Source organism: Oncorhynchus mykiss, chromosome 9 (genome assembly GCF_057628025.1).
Source record: "Oncorhynchus mykiss isolate SJ-2025 chromosome 9, ASM5762802v1, whole genome shotgun sequence".
In the NCBI taxonomy this organism is placed as follows: domain Eukaryota; kingdom Metazoa; phylum Chordata; class Actinopteri; order Salmoniformes; family Salmonidae; genus Oncorhynchus; species Oncorhynchus mykiss.
The window spans coordinates 9239593-9264592 of NC_143030.1; the positions used below are offsets into that span (position 1 = coordinate 9239593).

Below are 25000 nucleotides of genomic sequence, written 5' to 3' on the forward strand. Positions count from 1 at the left end.
TATTCCCCTCTCTCTCTATTCCTCTCCCTCTATCTCCCTCTCTCTATTCCTCTCCCTCTCTATTCCCCTCCCTTCTCTCTATTCCTCTCCCTCTCTATTCCTCTCCCTCTCTATTCCTCTCCCTCTATCTCCCTCTCTCTCTATTCCTCTCCCTCTCTACTCCTCTCCCTCTCTATTCCTCTCCCTCTCTATTCCCCTCTCTCTATTCCTCTCCCTCTCTCTATTCCCCTCTCTCTATTCCTCTCCCTCTCTATTCCCCTCTCTCTATTCCTCTCTCTCTCTATTCCTCTCCCTCTCTATTCCTCTCCCTCTATTCCTCTCCCTCTCTATTCCCCTCTCTCTATTCCTCTCCCTCTCTACTCCTCTCCCTCTCTATTCCTCTCCCTCTCTATTCCCCTCTCTCTATTCCTCTCCCTCTCTATTCCTCTCCCTCTCTATTCCTCTCCCTCTCTATTCCTCTCCCTCTCTCTCCCTCTCTCTATTCCTCTCCCTCTCTATTCCTCTCCCTCTCTATTCCTCTCCCTCTCTCTCCCTCTCTCTATTCCTCTCCCTCTCTATTCCTCTCCCTCTCTATTCCTCTCCCTCTCTATTCCTCTTCCCTCTCTATTCCCCTCTCTCTATTCCTTCTCCCTCTCTATTCCCCTCTCTCTATTCCTCTCTCTCTCTATTCCTCTCCCTCTCTATCTCCTCTCCCTCTCTATTCCTCTCCCTCTCTATTCCTCTCCCTCTCTACTCCTCTCCCTCTCTATTCCTTCTCCCTCTCTATTCCTCTCCCTCTCTATTCCTCTCCCTCTCTATTCCCTCTCTCTATTCCTCTCCCTCTCTATTCCCCTCTCTCTATTCCTCTCTCTCTCTATTCCTCTCCCTCTCTATTCCTCTCCCTCTCTATTCCCCTCTCTCTATTCCTCTCCCTCTCTATTCCTCTCCCTCTATCTCCTCTCCCTCTCTACTCCTCTCCCTCTCTATTCCTCTCCCTCTCTATTCCCCTCTCTCTATTCCTCTCTCTCTCTATTCCTCTCCCTCTCTATTCCTCTCCCTCTCTCTCCCTCTCTCTATTCCTCTCCCTCTCTATTCCCCTCTCTCTATTCCTCTCCCTCTCTATTCCTCTCCCTCTCTATTCCTCTCCCTCTCTATTCCTCTCCCTCTCTATTCCCCTCTCTCTATTCCTCTCCCTCTCTATTCCCCTCTCTCTATTCCTCTCCCTCTCTATTCCCCTCTCTCTCTATTCCTCTCTCTCTCTATTCCTCTCCCTCTCTATTCCTCTCCCTCTCTATTCCTCTCCCTCTCTATTCCTCTCTCTCTCTATTCCTCTCCCTCTCTATTCCTCTCCCTCTCTATTCCCCTCTCTCTATTCCTCTCCCTCTCTATTCCCCTCTCTCTATTCCTCTCCCCTCTCTATTCCTCTCCCTCTCTATTCCTCTCCCTCTCTATTCCTCTCCCTCTCTATTCCCCTCTCTCTCTATTCCTCTCCCTCTCTATTCCCCTCTCTCTATTCCTCTCCCTCTCTATTCCCCTCTCTCTCTATTCCTCTCTCTCTCTATTCCTCTCCCTCTCTATTCCTCTCTCCTCTCTCTATTCCCCTCTCTCTATTCATCTCCCTCTCTATTTCCCTCTCTCTCTATTCCTCTCCCTCTCTACTCCTCTCCCTCTCTATTACGTATACATATATATCAGATATATATATACGTATAGATATATATCCAGTATATATATAGTTTGTAGGTATATATCGTATAGGTATATATAGTATCAGTATATATACATATATATATATATAAGTTATCCAGTATATATAGTATAGGTATATATAGTATGTATATATATACATTATACAGTATATATAGTATACAGTATATATAGAGTATACAGTATATTTATACATATACAGTATATATCCAGTATATATGAGTTCTCAGTATATATAGTATAGGTATATATTTCAGTATATATATACATATATATATATATACATATCAGTATATATACGTATACAGTATATATACATTTATCAGTATATATAGTTATACAGTATATATCAGTATATATAGTATAGGTATATATCAGATATATATATACATATACAGTATATATAGTATAGTATATATAGTATACAGTATATATACATTATAGTATATATAGTTCTCAGTATATATACGTATAGGTCTGTATAGATTATCAGTATATATAGTTATACAGTATATATAGGATGTATATATAGAGTATAGGTATATATAGTATACAGTATATATAGTATAGGTATATATAGTATCAGTATATATAGATTATCAGTATATATACGTTCTCAGTATATATCCAATATATATATAGTATCAGTATATATAGTATACAGTATATATAGTATACAGTATATATAGTATACAGTATATATACATATACAGTATATATAGTTCTCAGTATATATAGTATACAGTATATATCAGTATACATATATATTCAGTATATATATTCCAGTATATATCATTATCAGTATATATACAGTATATATACATATAGGTATATATAGTATAGGTATATATACATATAGTATATATAAGTTATGGTATATATCCAGTATATATAGTTCTAGGTATATATAGTATACAGGTATATATAGTATCCATATATATCCAGTATATATATAGTATAGGAGTATATATACGTATTCCAGTATATATAGTATCAGGTATATATACATTATGCAGGTATATATCCAGTATATATATATAGTATTCAGTATATATATCCCATGTATATATACGTATAGGTATATATAGTATATAGATATATATACATTATAGGTATATATACGTATGGTATATATCCAGTATATATATATACATTATAGGTATATATAGTATGGTATATATCCCATATATATATATAGTATCAGTATATATACAGTATATATAGTATCAGTATATATAGTTTATACAGTATATATCAGTATATATATATAGTATAGTACTATATTGCAGTATATATATAGTATAGGTATATATAGATATATATATACGTATACAGTATATATAGTATAGGTATATATCCCATATATATATCATTTATAGGTCTGTATTAGTATACATATATGTATTCATTATCAGTATATATAGTTCTGAGTATATATAGATATATATATACGTATCAGTATATATACGTATACATATATATAGATATATATATAGATTATCAGTATATATGAGTTTGTAGGTATATTCAGTATATATAATAGTATCAGTATATATAGATTATCAGTATATATACATTATCAGTATATATAGATATATATATACATATCAGTATATATAGTATCAGTATATATCAGATATATATATACGTATCAGTATATATAAGTTATTCAGTATATATATACGTATGAGTATATATAGTATCAGTATATATACATATCAGTATATATAGGATCTATATATACGTATACAGTATATATGAGTGTAGGTATATATAGTATAGATATATATACGTATAGGTATATATAGTTTGTAGGTATATATGAGTTATATATATATATATTGGTACCTGCATATATGCCTATCCATATATATGTTTGTAGGTATATATACATATATGCATGTATATATACCCATATATATATAGTTATCGTATGTATACATTATCAGTATATATAGTTGTGTGTATATATCATTATAGGTATATATAGTATAGGTATATATACATATATATATATGTATACATTATACATATATATAGTATCCATGTATATACATTATACATATATATACCCTATACAGTATATATACAGTATATATATAGTTCTCAGTATATATAGTATACAGTATATATAGAGTATACAGTATATATCATTATACAGTATATATAGTACCCTAGGTATATATACCATATATATATCATATACATATATATACATTATACATATATATAGTATACAGTATATATACATTATAGGTGTATATAGTATAGGTGTATATCCCATATATATATAGTATACAGTATATATACGTATAGGTGTACATTATCAGTATATATAGTTCTGCAGTATATATACATATACTATATATACAGTATATATATAGTTTGTGCAGTATATATAGTATCCAGTATATATAGTATCAGTATATATACATTATATAATATATACGTATACAGTATATATAAGGTATACAGTATATATAGTTTGTACAGTATATATACATTATACAGTATATATAGTTCTGCAGTATATATAGTTATAGGTGTATATAGTATACAGTATATATAGTATAGGTATATACAGTATATATGTATACCCAGTACAGTATATATCCCATATATATATAGTTTATACAGTATATATAGTATACAGTATATTAGTATAGGTATATATAGGTGTGTATATAGTATAGGTGTGTATAGAGTATAGATATATGTATTAGGATGTATATATGGTATTAGGGTGTATTATAGTTATCAGTATATATACAGTATATATAGTTTATAGGTGTTATCCTCTGGTCTGTATTGGTTCTCCCTGTCTGTTGGTCCTCCCTGTATTCCTATCCCCTCTGTATTCCCCTCTGTCCTGTGAGCCCTGGTCTGTATTGGTCCTTCCTGTATATCCTATAGGTATCTATCCTCTCCCTCTGTATTCCTATCCATATATATACCATATATATATAGTTACATATATATCCAGTCCATATATATCCCATATATATATACCTATCCCTGTCTATCCTATCCCTATCTATCCTATCCATATATATATATATATATAGTTATTTAAGTATATACCTATACATATATATCCATCTATCTATACGTATACATATATATTCATCTATCTATCTATCCTATCCATATATATACATTTATCCATATATTTATCCTTCTAGGTATATATCCTATCCATATATATAGGTATCTATATAGTTTATTGCCCTCTGTATTCCCATCTATCTATGGTTCTGCATATATATCCCATATATATATAAGTTATCCATATATATCGTTCTCGTATCTATAGTTCTCAGTTGTATATACATATACGTATATATAGGATCTGTGTGTTTGGTCTGCCTGTATCTTGCCATTGTATTCCTATCCATATATATACATATACATATATTCCTCCTGCCTGTATCTATCCTATTAAGTATATATACGTATACATATATATCCATCTATCTATCCTGTAGGTCTGTATTAGGTATACTATCTATCCCTATCCATCTATATTAGGTATTTATATATACTCTCTGTCTATCCTATCGTATATTCCTATCCCTGTCTATCCTATCCATCTATATCCATCTATCCATCTATCTACCATATATATTCCTCTCCATCTATCTATCCATCTATCTATACATTATCCATCTATCTATCCTATCCATATATATAAGTTGTAGGTCTGTATTCCTATACATATATATTCCCTGTCTGTATTCCTATCCCTGTATTCTTGCCTGTCTGTATTGGTCTGCCTATGAGTTCTGTGTGTATTCATTCTCCCTTTCTACTCCTCTCCCTCTCTATTCCTCTCCCTCTCATTCCCCTCTCTCTATTTCCTCACCCTCTCTATTCCTCTCCCTCTCTATTCCCCTCTCTCTCTATTCCTCTCTCTCTCTATTCCTCTCCTCTCTATTCCTCTCCTCTCTATTCCCTCTCTCTATTCCTCTCCCTCTCTATTCCTCTCCCTCTCTATTCCTCTCCCTCTCTATTCCCCTCTCTCTCTATTCCTCCTCCCCTCTCTATTCCTCTCCCTCTCTATTCCCCTCTCTCTATTCCTCTCCCTCTCTCTTCCCCTCTCTCTATTCCTCTCCCTCTCTATTCTCTCCCTCTCTATTCCTCTCCCTCTCTATTCCTCTCCCTCTCTACTCCTCTCCCTCTCTATTCCTCTCCCTCTCTATTCCCCTCTCTCTATTCCTCTCCCTCTCTATTCCTCTCCCTCTCTATTCCCCTCTCTCTCTATTCCTCTCTCTCTCTATTCCTCTCCCTCTCTATTCCTCTCCCTCTCTATTCCCCTCTCTCTATTCCTCTCCCTCTCTATTCCTCTCCCTCTCTATTCCCCTCTCTCTCTATTCCTCTCTCTCTCTATTCCTCTCCCTCTCTATTCCCCTCTCTTCTCTCTATTCCTCTCCCTCTCTATTCCTCTCCCTCTCTATTCCTCTCCCTCTCTATTCCTCTCCCTCTCTATTCCTCTCCCTCTCTATTCCCCTCTCTCTATTCCTCTCCCTCTCTATTCCTCTCCCTCTCTATTCCCCTCTCTCTCTATTCCTCTCTCTCTCTATTCCTCTCCCTCTCTATTCCTCTCCCTCTCTACTCCTCTCCCTCTCTATTCCTCTCCCTCTCTATTCCCCTCTCTCTATTCCTCTCCCTCTCTATTCCTCTCCCTCTCTATTCCTCTCCCTCTCTATTCCTCTCCCTCTCTATTCCTCTCCCTCTCTCTTCCCCTCTCTCTATTCCTCTCCCTCTCTATTCCTCTCCCTCTCTATTCCTCTCCCTCTCTATGCCTCTCCCTCTCTATTCCTCTCTCTCCCCTCTCTCTCTCTCTCTCTCTCCTCATCTCTCTCATCTCTCTCTCTCTCTCTGGTATAGACACCGAGACATTTACACAGAGAAATACTGTATCTCTGTCACCATTTGTATTTTGCCCTGTGGAACGGTATCCTACAGCTATTTTGTAAAAAAAATGACTGAAAACAAAAAGCGTTTTGGTCTTAGTTGAAAGGTCAGTCACAAGACCAGTAAGGTTAAGGTTACTTTGTGGCTGTGGTAACTAGTGACAACCCTATGGAACTGTCCCTGTGTCCATGTGTTACCGTGACGCCTGGTGTAATGCTCTGTTTTACTTCTGTTACTCTGGAGTTTGCATGGGAAGTGTTGTGAGATGTTTTGGGTTTGGTTGTTGTTGCTAGGCCGTAGTGGAGTATTTTGGCTGTTGCTATGCAGTATTAAGGTGTAGTGTAGAGTAGTGGATACATCGGCTGGATTCACAGTGTGTGTGTGTGTGTGTGTGTGTGTGTGTGTGTGTGTGTGTGTGTGTGTGTGTGTGTGTGTGTGAGCAGGAATTTTCTTCACTATAAAACACTATCATGTTTCAGAGAAGACTTGTTAAACACACAGTCTGGTTACACACACAGTCTGGATACACACACAGTCTGGATACACACACAGTCTGGATACGCACGCAGTCTGGATACACACACAGTCTGGATACGCACACAGTCTTGATACACACACAGTCTGGATACACACACAGTCTGGATACGCACACAGTCTTGATACACACACAGTCTGGATACACACTCAGTCTGGTTACACACACAGTCTGGATACACACACAGTCTGGATACACACAGTCTTGATACACACACACAGTCTTGTTGAAGTCAGAAGTTTACAAACACTTAGGTATTTCAAGGCCTACCTTCAAACTCAATGCCTCTTTGCTTGACATCATGGGAAAATCAAAAGAAATCAGCCAATTCCTTTTTGTTGACCTCCACAAGCCTGGTTCATCCTTGGGAGCAATTTCCAAACGCCTGAAGGTTCCACATTCAGCAGTACAAACAATAGTAAGCAAGTATAAACACCATAGGACCACGCAGCCGTCATACAGCTCAGGAAGGAGACGTGGTCTGTCTCCTAGAGATGAACGTACTTTGGTGCGAAAAGTGCAAATCAATCCCAGAACAACAGCAAAGGACGTTGTGAACATACTGGAGGAAACAGGTACAAAAGTATCTATATCCACAGTAAAACGAGTTCTATATCGACATAACCTGAAAGGCAGCTCAGCAAGGAAGAAGCCACTGCTCCAAAACATCCATAAAAAAGCCAGACTACTGTTTGCAACTGCACATGGGGACAAAGATCGTATTTTTTGGAGAAATGTCCTCTGGTCTGATGAAACAAAAATAGAACTGTTTGGCCATAATTACCATTGTTATGTTTGGAGGAAAAAGGGGGATGCTTGCAAGCCGAAGAACACCATCCCATCTGTGAAGCACGGGGGTGTCAGCATCATGTTGTGGGGGTGCTTTGCTGCAGGAGGGACTGGTGCACTTCACAAAATAGATGGCATCATGAGGAAGGAAAATGATGTGGATATATTGAAGCAACATCTCAAGACATCAGTCAGGAAATTAAAGCTTGGTCACAAATGGGTCTTCCAAATGGACAATGACCCCAAGCATACTTCCAAAGTTGTGGCAAAATGGCTTAAGGACAACAAAGTCAAGGTATTGGAGTGGCCATCACAAAGCCCTGACCTCAATCCTATAGAACATTTGTGGGCAGAACTGAAAAAAGCGTGTGTGAGCAAGGAGGCCTACAAACCTGACTCAGTTTCACCAGCTCTGTCAGGAGGAATGGGCCAAAATTCACCCAACTTATTGCGGGAAGCTTTGACCCAGGTTAAACAATTTAAAGGCAATGCTACCAAATACTAATTGAGTGTATGTAAACTTCTGACCCACTGGGAATGTGATGAAAGAAATAAAAGCCTAAATAAATAATTCTCCCTACTTATATTCTGACATTTTACATTCTTAAAATAAAGTGGTGATCCTGACTGACCTAAGACGGGCAATTTGTACTAGGATTAAATGTGAGGAATTGTGAAAAACTTAATTGAAGTGTATTTGGCTAAGGTGTATGTAAACTTCTGACTTCAACTGTAGGCCACAAATACACTCCTACATAAAACTATCCAAACAACGTGCAAAATTAATCTGTAACTTTTCTCTCCTTCTCTCTCTCTCTCTCTCTCTCTCTCTCTGTCTTTCTCTCTCGGTCTCTGTTTCTTTCTCTTTGTGTCTCTGTCTCTCTGTGTCTCTCTCTCTCTCTCGCTGTTTCTCTGTGTCTCTCGCTGTCTCACTCTCTCGCTCTCTCTCTCTCTCTCTCGGTCTTTCTGTTTCTCTCTCACTCTTTTAGGTCTGCGGATAATTCTCAAAATTACCATGCCAGACCCCCCACCCCACCACCCCACCCGAAGACGACACCCATCACCCCACACACACCTACACCCACAGGGAAGGACAGAACATTCCATCCTCTCCTCCATCACTCCTTCAATCACACTTCAGAATGACAGTGAAAGACCCCAATCCCTTCCTCGATCATTCTCCTCGCATCTCATTCTGTGTTCCCCGGAAACCCCTCCCAACCCTACCCTTCCCACACATCTTATTCGCTGTGTTTGCCCATCTCCTGCTTTTCCGGCCCTCCATTGGCTGACACTGGTCACATGCTGCTGCCTGTTGCCCTCTCTGATTGGTGCAGGGGAGATGTGGGACGTGGTTGCGGTGTGTCCATTCCACTGCGTCTGTCGGAACCTGTCAGACTCTCTGAGCACGCTCTGTGCAGATAAAGGCCTCCTATTCGTTCCACCGAATGTCGATCGGCGAACTGTCGAGCTCCGATTGGCTGATAACTACATCACGGAAGTAGGTGGGTCGGACTTTGCCAACATGACCGGATTGGTTGATTTGACTCTGTCCCGGAACACTATCCACTCCATCCGACCAATGGCGTTCTCCGATCTAGAGAGTTTGCGAAGTTTGCATTTGGACGGTAACCGCTTGACGACGCTGGGGCCGAGAGACCTTGTGGGAATGGTTAATCTACAGCACCTCATCGTCAACGGTAACCAGCTGACGAGGGTGTCGGCAGAAGCATTCGATGATTTCCTGCTGACGCTGGAGGACCTGGATATCTCATACAACAACCTCCGAAGGTCAGTATTGCTTCTGTTCTGGTCAGTGTCACACCTTCTGTTCTGGTCAGTTTGAACCTTCATTAGTATGTTGTGGCTTGTTGAACCTTCATTAGTGTGTTGTGGCTTGTTGAACCTTCATTAGTGTGTTGTGGCTTGTTGAACCTTCATTAGTGTGTTGTGGCTTGTTGAACCTTCATTAGTGTGTTGTGGCTTGTTGAACCTTCATTAGTGTGTTCTGAAGATTATCTCAGGATGTGACCAGTCTCCACACGTTAATATCAGTCTCAGTCTCCACACGTTAATATCAGACTCAGGATGTGACCAGTCTCCACATGTTAAAATCAGTCTCAGGATGTGACCAGTCTCCACATGTTAATATCAGTCTCAGGATGTGACCAGTCTCCACATGTTAAAATCAGTCTCAGGATGTGACCAGTCTCCACACGTTAATATCAGTCTCAGGATGTGACCAGTCTCCACATGTTAATATCAGTCTCAGGATGTGACCAGTCTCCACACGTTAATATCAGTCTCAGGATGTGACCAGTCTCCACATGTTAATATCAGTCTCAGGATGTGACCAGTCTCCACATGTTAATATCAGTCTCAGTCTCCACATGTTAATATCAGTCTCAGTCTCCACACATTAATATCAGTCTCAGTCTCCACACGTTAATATCAGTCTCAGGATGTGACCAGTCTCCACATGTTAATATCAGTCTCAGTCTCCACACATTAATATCAGTCTCAGGATGTGACCAGTCTCCACATGTTAATATCAGTCTCAGGATGTGACCAGTCTCCACATGTTAATATCAGTCTCAGGATGTGACCAGTCTCCACATGTTAATATCAGTCTCAGGATGTGACCAGTCTCCACATGTTAATATCAGTCTCAGGATGTGACCAGTCTCCACATGTTAATATCAGTCTCAGGATGTGACCAGTCTCCACACGTTAATATCAGTCTCAGGATGTGACCAGTCTCCACATGTTAATATCAGTCTCAGGATGTGACCAGTCTCCACATGTTAATATCAGTCTCAGGATGTGACCAGTCTCCACACGTTAATATCAGTCTCAGTCTCCACACGTTAATATCAGTCTCAGTCTCCACACGTTAATATCAGTCTCAGGATGTGACCAGTCTCCACATGTTAAATCTCCCAGTTAAAATCAAGAAAAGTTAAGTTAAAATTCACGACTTTCATTCGTCTGCTTGCTCTGCACTCATATTTAGCCTTATCGTGTTATTTTCTGGAAAACCAGGACGACAAGTAGAACTACCAGTAGAAAACAACATAACTGTTATATTCATTAAAAAAACAAGGTCAGTAGAGCATAAAACCGAATTTAAAAAAAATGAATTTGTAAGAATGCTGTTACCACAGAAATAGTTTGCTCAGTGGAAAATCAATATACAAGTCGGCAGTGACCACTGTGTGGGAGTTTGGAGTTTATGACAGTAAATACGTGAACTCATTACAGTATTATAGACACTATGCCCTGGGTCCAAGTGTGGATCTCTGAACTTCGGGGTCTGTTGGACCCGTAAAGACCTGGGATTTCTATGTAAACATAAACCCTTACCTTTTAACGACTCTTGTGTGGTTTGTGAGGCCACAGAGCAGAACATGTTTCATGAAAGTCTCAGCGTTTCATGGATGGGTCATAAGAGATTAAAGCTCCAACCGGTCTGACTTTACAGACGTTTTTTTTTGTGAGAAGAACTGTTTTAGGGATCCGCCTTTGTCGCACAAAAACTGTTCTTGCTCAGGTCCCGTTAATTACACAGACTAATGGTTGATATCAGTGGATTCTGAGGACATAGAGGAATCCAATGCTGGCAACAACCCAGCAGTGTTACTCAAAACTAAAGGTCTTCACTGGTCCAGAAAGATGGAACCGTTCCGAAATGGATCCGTGGCATTCCCACCCGACCAGATACGCATTAAAAAATATATTATTAAACACAGAGCCGTTCCCGAATGGACCCGAGGACCCGTTTTGACAAACCCAAACAGACACGTGCTGGTTCGGATCCGAGAGACCCGTTCAGATCCGAGAGTAGAAAGAAACCTCTGGGCTCGGCCATCAATAAATGAGAGATCAATTATCCAGAGTTATGTGTTGTTAAAAACTGCCTGTAACAAAATTACACAATTATTTGTTGTTTCGATGTGACACATATTCAAAACTTTATCGTTTTATTTGTTATTGTTTTTTACTTGGTTTATATTTTCAGAAAACAATCATTATTCACCTCAGGGTTTAGCTGTTGGAGAGTTGAGCACTAAATGCATCAGGGCATTGTATGTATAGGCCTATAGGTTGAGGGGTCAACTGTATGATATTAATATAAAATATGTATCTCCTATATGCATATTTATTTTTTATTTTATTTATCCGTTATTTTACCAGGTAAGTTGACTGAGAACACGTTCTCATTTGCAGCAACGACCTGGGGAATAGTTACAGGGGAGAGGAGGGGGATGAATGAGCCAATTGTAAACTGGGGATGATTAGGTGACCGTGATGGTTTGAGGGCCAGATTGGGAATTTAGCCAGGACACCGGGGTTAACACCCCTACTCTTACAATAAGTCCCATGGGATCTTTTAATGACCTCAGAGAGTCAGGACACCTGTTTAACGTCCCATCCGAAAGACGGCACCCTACACAGGGCAGTGTCCCCAATCACTGTCCTGGGGCATTGGGATATTTTTTTTAGACCAGAGGAAAGAGTGCCTCCTACTGGCCCCCTCCAACACCACTTCCAGCAGCATCTGGTCTCCCATCCAGGAACCAACCAGAACCAGCCCTGCCTGGTTTCAGAAGCAATCTGTAGTGGGATGCAGGGTGGTATATAAAGGATACAAAAGGAAGAGAAGCTAAGGACTCTCCCCAGAGAGAGAGATATCCCGGGGTCATGTTCCAGACACCACTCGGGTCCAAGTGTGGATCTCTGAACTTCGGGGTCTATTGGACCCGTAAAGACCTCTAGCACAAACACGCCGGCGTCGCCTTGGTAATGGAGGAGTGGAACAGCGACCATGACCTGGTGACTCTACGTAGCCTTTATGTAGTGATATGTAGTGCTTATAAACACCATACGAATGCTAATAAGGATTTAATAAACCATTCACAGGGTTCCATGAGAGTCTATCTAGAACACAGCCAGTCTCCACACTCTGAACATCTATGTAGTGGTTATGAACAACATATGAATGTTAATAACCTCTCCCTCCGCTACGGTAGGGTCCCGTGGGAGTCGATCCAGAACATGGCCAGTCTACACACCCTGAACCTGGATCATAATCTGATAGACCACATCGCAGAGGGATCCTTTGGAGAACTGTACAAGCTGGCTCGCCTGGACATGACCTCCAATAGGCTGAGGACCCTGCCACCTGATCCCCTGTTTGCAAGGTAAGATACAATTATTATACTGTATACCGTAAACGCCCAGCTAGCCTGTCCTAGAAGTTAGAGAGCTGTACAAGCTGGCTGGAGGTCAGAGGTCAGAGGTTAGAGAGCTGTGCAAGCTGGCTCGCCTGGATGTGAGGTCCAACAGGCTCTGCACCCTATGTTAGCTAGGTAGATACCGTAGCTCTAAGATGGAGGTCAGAGGTCAGAGGTTAGAGAGCTGTACAAGCTGGCTCGCCTGAATGTGAGGTCCAACAGGCTCTGCACTCTATGTTAGCTAGGTAGATACCGTAGCTCTAAGATGGAGGTCAGAGATTAGAGAGCTGTACAAGCTGGCTCGCCCAGACATGACCTCCAACAGGCTCTGCACCCTATGTTAGCTAGGTAGATACCGTAGCTCTATAATGGAGGTCAGAGGTTAGAGAGCTGTACAAGCTGGCTCGCCCAGACATGACCTCCAACAGGCTCTGCACCCTATGTTAGCTAGGTAGATACCGTAACTCTAAGATGGAGGTCAGAGGTCAGAGGTTAGAGAGCTGTACAGGCTGGCTCGCCCAAACATGACCTCCAACAGGCTCTGCACCCTATGTTAGCTAGGTAGATACCGTAGCTCTAAGATGGAGGTCAGAGGTCAGAGGTTAGAGAGCTGTACAGGCTGGCTCGCCCAGACATGACCTCCAACAGGCTCTGTACCCTATGTTAGCTAGGTAGATACCGTAGCTCTAAGATGGAGGTCAGAGGTCAGAGGTTAGAGAGCTGTACAAGCTGGCTCGCCCAGACATGACCTCCAACAGGCTCTGCACCCTATGTTAGCTAGGTAGATACCGTAGCTCTAAGATGGAGGTCAGAGGTCAGAGGTTAGAGAGCTGTACAGGCTGGCTCGCCCAGACATGACCTCTGACAACCTGAGGACCCTACCGCCTGGATCCCCCGTCTGCCAGGTAGGTAACAGGAAGTTGTATGGTTCAAGTCCCGTGCCAGGTTATTGAAAAACTGGCTCCTGGGTCAGAATATAAACTCCTGTTCTCACCAAATTCATTAATAAATTATAATTTTAATACATGCCATTAAGCAGACACTTTTTAATGCAAATCTCTTTCATCCAAAGTGACTTGATAAGTAAGTGCATTTATTATTGCATTGGTGTCTCCATCGGGAATCAAACTCTGCAAGCGCAACACTCCACCAATGGAATGTCTATTCATTGTGTTCTCTCTCTGTCTCTGTCTCTGTCTCTGTCTCTGTCTCTGTCTCTGTCTCTGTCTCTCTCTATCTCTCTCTCTCTCTCTCTCTCTCTCTCTCTCTCTCTCTCTCTCTCTCTCTCTCTCTCTCTGTCTCTCTCTCTCTCTCTCTCTCTCTCTCTGTCTCTCTCTCTCTCTGTCTCTCTCTCTCTCTCTCTCTCTCTCTCTCTCCTCTCCCAGGTCTCAGACGGGAGCCATCAGTCCCACTCCCTACAACAGCGTCATCAGCCTGAACTTCGGAGGGAACCCGCTACACTGTAACTGTGAGTTGCTATGGTTAAGGCGGCTGGTCCGAGAGGACGACATGGAGACGTGCGCCACGCCCCCTCAGCTGGCCGGCAGGTAACCACGACAATAATTAATTATACAATAATTATATGAATGAACGCTCTTATACCACAACATTGCTGGAAAATAATAAAAGCATACTCTGATTCAACAGTGGTTGGTAGGATACTCTGATTCAACAGTGGTAGGGTAGGATACTCTGATTCAACAGTGGTAGGTAGGATACTCTGATTCAACAGTGGTAGGGTAGGATACTCTGATTCAACAGTGGTAGGGTAGGATACTCTGATTCAACAGTGGTAGGGTAGGATACTCTGATTCAACAGTGGTTGGTAGGATACTCTGATTCAACAGTGGTAGGGTAGGATACTCTGATTCAACAGTGGTTGGTAGGATACTCTGATTCAACAGTGGTAGGGTAGGATATTCTGATTCAACAGTGGTAGGGTAGGATACTCTGATTCAACAGTGGTAGGTAGGATACTCTGATTCAACAGTGGTTGGTAGGATACTCTGATTCAACAGTGGTAGGGTAGGATACTCTGATTCAACAGTGGTTGGTAGGATACTCTGATTCAACAGTGGTAGGGTAGGATATTCTGATTCAACAGTGGTAGGGTAGGATACTCTGATTCAACAGTGGTAGGGTAGGATATTCTGATTCAACAGTGGTAGGGTAGGATACTCTGATTCAACAGTGGTAGGGTAGGATACTCTGATTCAACAGTGGTAGGGTAGGATACTCTGATTCAACAGTGGTTGGTAGGATACTCTGATTCAACAGTGGTAGGGTAGGATACTCTGATTCAACAGTGGTTGGTAGGATACTCTGATTCAACAGTGGTAGGGTAGGATATTCTGATTCAACAGTGGTAGGGTAGGATACTCTGATTCAACAGTGGTAGGTAGGATACTCTGATTCAACAGTGGTTGGTAGGATACTCTGATTCAACAGTGGTTGGTAGGATACTCTGATTCAACAGTGGTAGGGTAGGATACTCTGATTCAACAGTGGTTGGTAGGATACTCTGATTCAACAGTGGTAGGGTAGGATATTCTGATTCAACAGTGGTAGGGTAGGATACTCTGATTCAACAGTGGTAGGGTAGGATATTCTGATTCAACAGTGGTAGGGTAGGATACTCTGATTCAACAGTGGTAGGGTAGGATACTCTGATTCAAAGGCGGTAGGATACTCTAATTCAAAGGCGGTAGGATACTCTGATTCAACAGTGGTAGGGTTGGATACTCTGATTCAACGGCGGTAGGATACTCTGATTCAACAGTGGTAGGGTAGGATACTCTAATTCAAAGGCGGTAGGATACTCTAATTCAAAGGCGGTAGGATACTCTGATTCAACAGTGGTAGGGTTGGATACTCTGATTCAACGGCGGTAGGATACTCTGATTCAACAGTGGTAGGGTAGGATACTCTGATTCAACGGTGGTAGGATACTCTGATTCAACGGTGGTAGGGTAGGATACTCTGATTCAACGGTGGTAGGTAGGATACTCTGATTCAACAGTGGTAGGGTAGGATATGGAGATATTGAGGCCAGTAAACCCTCCGGCTCCAGGATGCCTCTCTGCAGATTTCCCCACAGGCAACCATCCGGTCATCAGCCCACCTCTCTAACCTTGAGGTTAATGATGCCCGCTGATTTGAGATGAGAAACTGTCTTTACAACGTGTGATTAACATCTTGTGTTTCTTATGCTTGCTTCCATCGAAAATATACTTGTTCAGCACTGACCTCGTACATTGTCTTGATTTTTCCTCTCTCTCTCCATCTCACCTGTCCAGGTATTTCTGGTCCATCCCTGAGGAGGAGTTCACCTGTGAACCGCCCCTCATCACCAGACACAGCCACAAGCTCTGGGTCCTGGAAGGTCAAAGGGCAACCCTGAAATGCAGAGCCATCGGCGACCCCGAACCCGTCATCCATTTCGTCTCACCCGGCGATCGGATTGTGGCGAATTCCAGCCGCGCGACATCGTACCGGAACGGAACGTTGGATCTCTTAGTTACGGTTGCTAGGGACGACGGAGCGTACACGTGCATAGCGATAAACGCAGCGGGGGAAGCTACCGCGACGGTGGATCTAAAGATCGTTCCGTTGCCGCACCGGAACGGGAATGTGACGGTTACCGGGAACACTGGGAATTCCAATGGAAATATTCCGGGTTCTTCAGACATCACCACCGGGAAAAGCGGGAATTCCGGAGTCAATGGTGTAAATGTGAGAGAAAGGGAGGAGAGGAAAGGAGAAGAGGGAGAGGGGGGTGAGGAGGTGGAGGAGGAGGAGGAGGACGGAGGGACTAGGATGGAGGAAGGAGAGAGGATTGTAGGGATACAAGGAGTCACTTCTACCTCAGCCCAGGTGAGATGGGACCTCGGCCGATCGGCCGGAGCTTACCTGGTTTGGATGTTTCAGATACAGTACAACTGCACAGCCGACGAGGCGCTGGTGTACAGGTGAGTCTATAATTATACCGGAGTTCGCCCCACACACACCTGACCTCTATACACCTAATTCATCTACCCCTCACCTGTACAGCTGAGGAGACGCTGGTGTACAGGTGAGTCTATAATTATACCAGAGTTCACCCCCCACACACCTGACCTCTATACAACCATACACCTGACCTCACTAACCTCTATACAACCATACACCTGACATCACTAACCTCTGACCTCTATACAACCATACACCTGACATCACTAACCTCTGACCTCTATACAACCATACACCTGGCATCACTAACCTCTGACCTCTATATAACCATACACCTGACATCACTGACCTCTGACCTCTATACAACCATACACCTGACACACCTGACCTATGACCTCTATACTACACCTGACATTATGAGATGGTCGTATGTGGGATACAGGCACAGAGAGAAAAGAGGCCGGAGTGGAGAGAATAAGGAAGGAAGAGATTTTGACAGGGAGACCCTCAAGGGACCATGGGTAATGGAGTCTGAAGGATGGGTTTAAACTACAGAGTCAATACATATTATGTTACAACCTATCAGAGAGACAGATACACTTGGGAGATAGCGGTAGGGAGGAGAGCGAGAGAGACAGAGAGAGAGAGAGACAGAGAGAGAGAGAGAGAGAGAGAGAGGTCAGGTGGGGAGAGAGATGAGAGATAGAGGAGGGAATAGGGAGAGAATGAACAATGAACAATTATAGACATAAGAGGAAGTAACTGCCATGTTCTCTCTTTCCTTTCTCTGTCTCTCTCTCTGTCTCTCTCTCTTTCACACTCTCTCTGTCTCTCTCTCTCTCGCTCGGTCTCTCTCTCTCTGTCTCTCTCTCTCTTACACTCTCTCTCGCTCCTATCCTCTGTTTCGCCTGCCCTCTATCATTTATGCAGTCAGAGAATGAAATAATATAATGAAAAGAGAAAGAAAGGGGGAGGAAGATGATGAGGAGATGGAGAAGAGAGTACACTCTTGGAAGGTGCTATCTAAACTCAGCATAAAAAGAAACGTCCTCTCACTGTCAACTGCGTTTATTTTCAGCAAACTTAACATGTGTAAATATTTGTATGAACATAACAAGATTAAACAAATGAGACATGAACTGAACAAGTTCCACAGACATGTGACTAACAGAAATTGAATAATGTGTCCCTGAACAAAGGGGGGGGTCAAAATCAAAAGTAACAGTCAGTATCTGGTGTGGCCACCAGCTGCATTAAGTACCGCAGTGCATCTCCTCCTCATGGACTGCACCAGATTTGCAGGGTGGGGGGTGGGGTGGGGGGGGGGGTGGGGGGGGGGGGGGGGGGGCTTAGCCCTCACCTCCAATCCAACAGGTCCCAGACGTGCTCAATAGGATTGAGATCTGGGCTCTTCGCTGGCCATGGCAGAACACTGACATTCCTGTCTTGCAGGAAATCACGCACAGAACAAGCAGTATGGTTGGTGGCATTGTCATGCTGGAGGGTCATGTCAGGATGAGCCTGCAGGAAGGGTACCACATGAGGGAGGAGGATGTCTTCCCTGTAACGCACAGCGTTGAGATTGTCTGCAATGACAACAAGCTCAGTCTGATGATGCTGTGACACACCGCCCCAGACCATGACGGACCCTCCACCTCCAAATCGATCCCGCTCCAGAGTACAGGCCTCGGTGTAATGCTCATTCCTTCGACGATAAATGTGAATCTGACCATCACCCCTGGTGAGACAAAACCGTGACTCGTCAGTGAAGAGCACTTTTTGCCAGTCCTGTCTGGTCCAGCAACGGTGGGTTTGTGCCCATAGGCGACGTTGTTGCCGGTGATGTCTGGGGAGGACCTGCCTATATCTCTCAGCCTATTGCGGACAGTCTCAGCACTGATGGAGGGATTGTGCGTCCCTGGTGTAACTCGGGCAGTTGTTATTGCCATCCTGTACCTGTCCCGCAGGTGTGATGTTCGGATGTACCGATCCTGTGCAGGTATTGTTACACGTGGTCTGCCAGTGCGAGGACAATCAGCTGTCCATCCTGTCTCCCTGTAGCGCTGTCGTAGGCGTCTCACAGTACAGACGTTGCAATTTATTGCCCTGGCCACATCTGCAGTCCTCATGCCTCTTTGCAGCAGATGAGCAGGGATCCCGGGCATCTTTCTTTCAGTGTTTTTTAGAGTCAGTAGAAAGACCTCTTTAGTGTCCTAAGTTTTCATAACTGTGACCTTAGTTGCCTACCGTCTGTAAGCTGTTAGTGTCTTAACGACCGTTCCACAGGTGCATGTTCATTCATTGTTTATGGTTCATTGAACAAGCATTGGAAACAGTGTTTTAAACCCTTTACAATGACGATCTGTGGAGTTATTTGGATTTTTACAAATTATCTTTGACCTGGAACCAAAAAGGGATTTAACCTGGAACCAAAAAGGTTCTCAGCCGAAGAACCCTTTATGTTTCTAAGAATGTAGTATTTTCCTCTCCTTTAAACTCCCTTTATTCTATCTCTTGTTTTTTTTTTTCTCTAGGGTTCTAATAATTAATAATAACTATAATTAATAATAACTATAATTAATAATAACTATAATTAATAATAACTATAATTAATAATAACTATGTCGCACGTCACTACTTCACATGAGAGGCATTTACATGTATAATCTGTGTAGTAATATATAGCCAACTACATATTACAGGTTTCTAATTTTGTTTAACTAGCCAGGGAGCCAGCTAGCTAACGTTAGCTGGCTGGCTCCCTAGGTAACGTTAGCTGGCTGGCTCCCTAGGTAACGGTAGCTGGCTGGCTCCCTAGATAACGTTAGCTGGCTGGCTCCCTAGATAACGTTAGCTGGCTGGCTCCCTAGGTAAGGGTTGCTGGCTGGCTCCCTAGCTAAAGTTAGCTGGCTGGCTCCCTAGCTAACGTTAGCTGGCTGGCTCTATAGCTAACGTTAGCTGGCTGGCTCCCTAGATAACATTAACTGGCTGGCTCCCTAGATAACTTTAGCTGGCTGGCTCTCTAGCTAACGGTAGCTGGCTGGCTCTCTAGCTAACGGTAGCTGGCTGGCTCTCTAGCTAACGTTAGCTGGCTGGCTCTTTAGCTAACGGTAGCTGGCTGGCTCTCTAGCTAACGGTAGCTGGCTGGCTCCCTAGATAACTTTAGCTGGCTGGCTCTCTAGCTAACGGTAGCTGGCTGGCTCTCTAGCTAACGTTAGCTGGCTGGCTCCCTAGGTAACGTTAGCTGGCTGGCTCCCTAGGTAACGGAAGCTGGCTGGCTCCCTAGATAACGTTAGCTGGCTGGCTCCCTAGATAACGTTAGCTGGCTGGCTCCCTAGGTAAGGGTTGCTGGCTGGCTCCCTAGCTAAAGTTAGCTGGCTGGCTCCCTAGCTAATGTTAGCTGGCTGGCTCTATAGCTAACGTTAGCTGGCTGGCTCCCTAGATAACATTAACTGGCTGGCTCCCTAGATAACTTTAGCTGGCTGGCTCTCTAGCTAACGGTAGCTGGCTGGCTCTCTAGCTAACGGTAGCTGGCTGGCTCTCTAGCTAACGTTAGCTGGCTGGCTCTTTAGCTAACGGTAGCTGGCTGGCTCTCTAGCTAACGGTAGCTGGCTGGCTCCCTAGATAACTTTAGCTGGCTGGCTCTCTAGCTAACGGTAGCTGGCTGGCTCTCTAGCTAACGTTAGCTGGCTGGCTCCCTAGGTAACGGTAGCTGGCTGGCTCCCTAGGTAACGGTAGCTGGCTGGCTCCCTAGGTAACGTTAGCTGGCTGGCTCCCTAGATAACGTTAGCTGGCTGGCTCCCTAGGTAACGGTTGCTGGCTGGCTCCCTAGCTAAAGTTAGCTGGCTGGCTCCCTAGCTAACGTTAGCTGGCTGGCTCTATAGCTAACGTTAGCTGGCTGGCTCCCTAGATAACATTAACTGGCTGGCTCCCTAGATAACTTTAGCTGGCTGGCTCTCTAGCTAACGGTAGCTGGCTGGCTCTCTAGCTAACGGTAGCTGGCTGGTTCTCTAGCTAACATTAGCTGGCTGGCTCCCTAGGTAACAGTAGCTGGCTGGCTCCCTAGGTAACGGTAGCTGGCTGGCTCCCTAGGTAACGTTAGCTGGCTGGCTCCCTAGATAACGTTAGCTGGCTGGCTCCCTAGGTAACGGTTGCTGGCTGGCTCCCTAGCTAAAGTTAGCTGGCTGGCTCCCTAGCTAACGTTAGCTGGCTGGCTCTATAGCTAACGTTAGCTGGCTGGCTCCCTAGATAACATTAACTGGCTGGCTCCCTAGATAACTTTAGCTGGCTGGCTCTCTAGCTAACGGTAGCTGGCTGGCTCTCTAGCTAACGGTAGCTGGCTGGTTCTCTAGCTAACATTAGCTGGCTGGCTCTTTAGCTAACGGTAGCTGGCTGGCTCCCTAGCTAACGGTAGCTGGCTGGCTCCCTAGATAACTTTAGCTGGCTGGCTCTCTAGATAACGGTAGCTGGCTGGCTCCCTAGCTAACGTTAGCTGGCTGGCTCCCTAGGTAACGTTAGCTGGCTGGCTCTCTAGCTAACGTTAGCTGGCTGGCTCTCTAGCTAACGGTAGCTGGCTGGCTCCCTAGCTAACTTTAGCTGGCTGGCTCTCTAGCTAACGGTAGCTGGCTGGCTCCCTAGCTAACTTTAGCTGGCTGGCTCTCTAGCTAACGGTAGCTGGCTGGCTCTCTAGCTAACTTTAGCTGGCTGGCTCCCTAGCTAACGTTAGCTGGCTGGCTCTCTAGCTAACTTTAGCTGGCTGGCTCTCTAGCTAACTTTAGCTGGCTGGCTCTCTAGCTAACTGTAGCTGGCTGGCTCTCTAGCTAACTTTAGCTGGCTGGCTCCCTAGCTACCAATAGGTGCCCTGCTTTGCGAGTTAACTGGTCTTTGTCATTGAATCTGTGTTTGAAATTCACTGCTCGATTGAGGGATCTTATAGATAATTATATGTGTAGGATACAGAGATGAGGTATTCATTTAATAAAAAGCACTTGACTCAAGACATTTTTAGCTTTTCAATGTTTAAGTAATTTGTAGATTTTTTTGGGGAAAAGCATAATTCCACTTTGACATTATGGGGTACTCTCTGAAGATACTGCATACATAATATATACACACTGGTATGTAGTATACTTATATGACGGGTATTCATTGGCTTATATGTTACTCATTCTATAATATATCACTTCTCAATTCAATGGAAAATGGATGATTGGCATTTTTTTTGAAAAGGCAGCTGTGTGTCTTACAAACGGCTCTGGTATTGACTCCAGGCTTTCACTATGGACGCATCCCTATGGCAACCTATCCCCTATGGGTCCTGGTCGACAGGAATACCGTAGTGTGCCATTTAGAGCTCAGCCTTTCACTGGGCCAGGTTTATTCGGAGCTCCGCCTTTCACTGGGTCAGGTTGATTTGGAACTCAGCCTTTCACTGGGCCAGGTTGATGTGGAACTCAGCCTTTCACTGGGCCAGGTTGATGTGGAACTCAGCCTTTCCCTGGGCCAGGTTAATTTGGAACTCAGCCTTTCACTGGGTCAGGTTGATTCGAAACTCAGCCTTTCACTGGGTCAGGTTGATTTGGAACTCAGCCTTTCACTGGGCCAGGTTGATTTGGAACTCAGCCTTTCACTGGGCCAGGTTGATTTGGAACTCAGCCTTTCACTGGGCCAGGTTGATTTGGAACTCAGCCTTTCACTGGGCCAGGTTGATGTGGAACTCAGCCTTTCCCTGGGCCAGGTTGATTTGGAACTCAGCCTTTCACTGGGTCAGGTTGATTCGAAACTCAGCCTTTCACTGGGTCAGGTTGATTTGGAACTCAGCCTTTCACTGGGCCAGGTTGATTTGGAACTCAGCCTTTCACTGGGCCAGGTTGATTTGGAACTCAGCCTTTCACTGGGCTAGGTTGATTTGGAACTCAGCCTTTCACTGGGCCAGGTTGATTTGGAACTCAGTCTTTCACTGGGTCAGGTTGATTTGGAACTCAGCCTTTCACTGGGCCAGGTTGATTTGGAACTCAGCCTTTCACTGGGGCAGTTTGATTTGGAACTCAGCCTTTCCTTGTGCCAGGTTGATTTGGAACTCAGCCTTTCACTGGGGCAGGTTGATGTGGAACTCAACCTTTCACTGGGCCAGGTTGATTTGGAACTCAGCCTTTCCCTGGGCCAGGTTGATTTGGAACTCAGCCTTTCACTGGGGCAGGTTGATGTGGAACTCAACCTTTCACTGGGCCAAGTTGATTTGGAACTCAGCCTTTCCCTGGGCCAGATTGATTTGGAACTCAGCCTTTCACTGGGCCAGGTTGATGTGGAACTCAGTCTTACACTGGGCCAGGTTTATGTGGAACTCAGCCTTTCACTGGGCCAGGTTGATGTGGAACTCATCCTTTCACTGGGGCAGATTGATGTTTATTGTGATGAATCTTGTCCTGGAGGCAGAACTAGGCGATTTCCGCTAGATGGGCCTTCTGCAAAGTCACAATTGTCTACTTCGTAAATAAATGTATGAAAATAAATATTTGTTTTTTGGTCTTAATTTAAGGCTAGGGTTAGCCATTAGGTTTATCAGTGTTGTTAAGGTTAGGTTTAAATTCAGATTTGATGACTCTGTAGCGCTGTGTCAAGGGCAAGATTTCATCAAAATAAATGTCAATCTACTTCACTGGGACCTTGAGGTTCATCAAATCCTACTTCAGTCGCAGTACAAAATGACCACCTCCTCCTCCCTCTGTTTCTTCATCCCTCTTAACCTCTTCCGACGTAATCATCCCTCTTTTCTCATTCCCCTTTCGTTTTACGATTGGATTTTCCTTTTCACAGCTTGATCACACTATACAGTATCATTATATTCATCACAACTCTCTGCGTCTCCATCTCTCTCTTTTTCAATGTCATCCCTCTTTTTCTCCCTCTCCGTCTCCCTCGCTCTCTATTTGTTAATGTCACTCACTTAATTTTCAATCTCTCTACCTTGTTTGTCCTCTTGACCTCTCTCTCTCTCTCTCTCCCTCCATTTATCTGAGGCAGAGTTAGTTGTGAGTAGTTGAATATTATGAGTTAGTGTTCCAGGTCACTTATTTCTCTCTCTCTCTCTTTCTCTTGCTCTCTCTCCCTCTCTCTCTCTCTTTCTCTCTCTATCCCTCTCTCCCGCTCTCTCTCGCTCTCTCTATCCCTCTCTCTCTACCTCTCCAATCACTCTTGAATAATTTGGTACACACCTACTGGAGAGCTCTTCGTTCACAGCCTCTTAAGCGTTAGCCTCTCCCATCTCTTTAAGGATTCACATGTGAGGTCATGTACTAAACAACCAAAGATTTCCAGACTAAAAGCTGGTTTATACTACGTCTATGGACATAGACAGTTGTCGCAGTGACATCATGAACATTCTGTTGTCGTCTGACATCAGAATATGACAGGCTGAATGACATCAGCAGCCTGGTGATAACCAATAAACTCATCTGTGTAAAAATGTATTTAGTTTACGTCAATCTAGCAAACCAGGCAACTAACAGTAACTTTCTAAACAATGTTTTGGATCTTTTTTTTTTAGCTTGTTAGCTAGCTACTGTAGCTGATGTTAAGTTAGCTGGTTAACCAGTTCCAATAACAACCATATCATATAGTCGACAACATCTTCACTTTAGCTCATTTGTCTTCATTATTGCAGGAAAATAAACTCACAACAAGATCATTATTTACCAGTTAATAGCTCAATACAGAAAATGGCTTATGGTTGTGAGTGTGAGGAAATAAAAGCAGGGCTTTCTACTGGAGAAATTGTAGAACTTGGACACTGTCTCGTTGGCCTAACGTTATAACCTCATTTGACTTTGGTGCAGGTCATGTTGTTCTTTACATTACCGTCTCTGGTTAACACACACTGTATCAAATAAAATCA

At 43.4% G+C, this 25000-nt stretch overlaps 2 protein-coding genes across 3 annotated transcripts in view; one reads left to right on the plus strand and one right to left on the minus strand.

The window, feature by feature from the left end:
- Positions 1-25000, minus strand: part of LOC110518778 (pyruvate carboxylase, mitochondrial) — a 484892-nt gene that overhangs the window by 150489 nt on the left and 309403 nt on the right.
- LOC110515519 (leucine-rich repeat and fibronectin type-III domain-containing protein 4) overlaps positions 1-25000 on the plus strand; it is a 77589-nt gene that overhangs the window by 35756 nt on the left and 16833 nt on the right. Inside the window, exons 3-6 of one of the 2 annotated variants that reach the window (XM_036987223.2) lie at positions 8914-9715; positions 12955-13125; positions 14544-14705; positions 16455-17126. In XM_036987223.2, the coding sequence (XP_036843118.2) occupies positions 8940-9715; positions 12955-13125; positions 14544-14705; positions 16455-17126 (1781 nt within the window). In that variant the 5' untranslated portion in view covers positions 8914-8939. Of the gene's footprint in view, positions 1-8723; positions 9716-12954; positions 13126-14543; positions 14706-16454; positions 17127-25000 lie in introns of those variants that run through there. The other variant, XM_090183405.1, reaches the window with a different exon arrangement.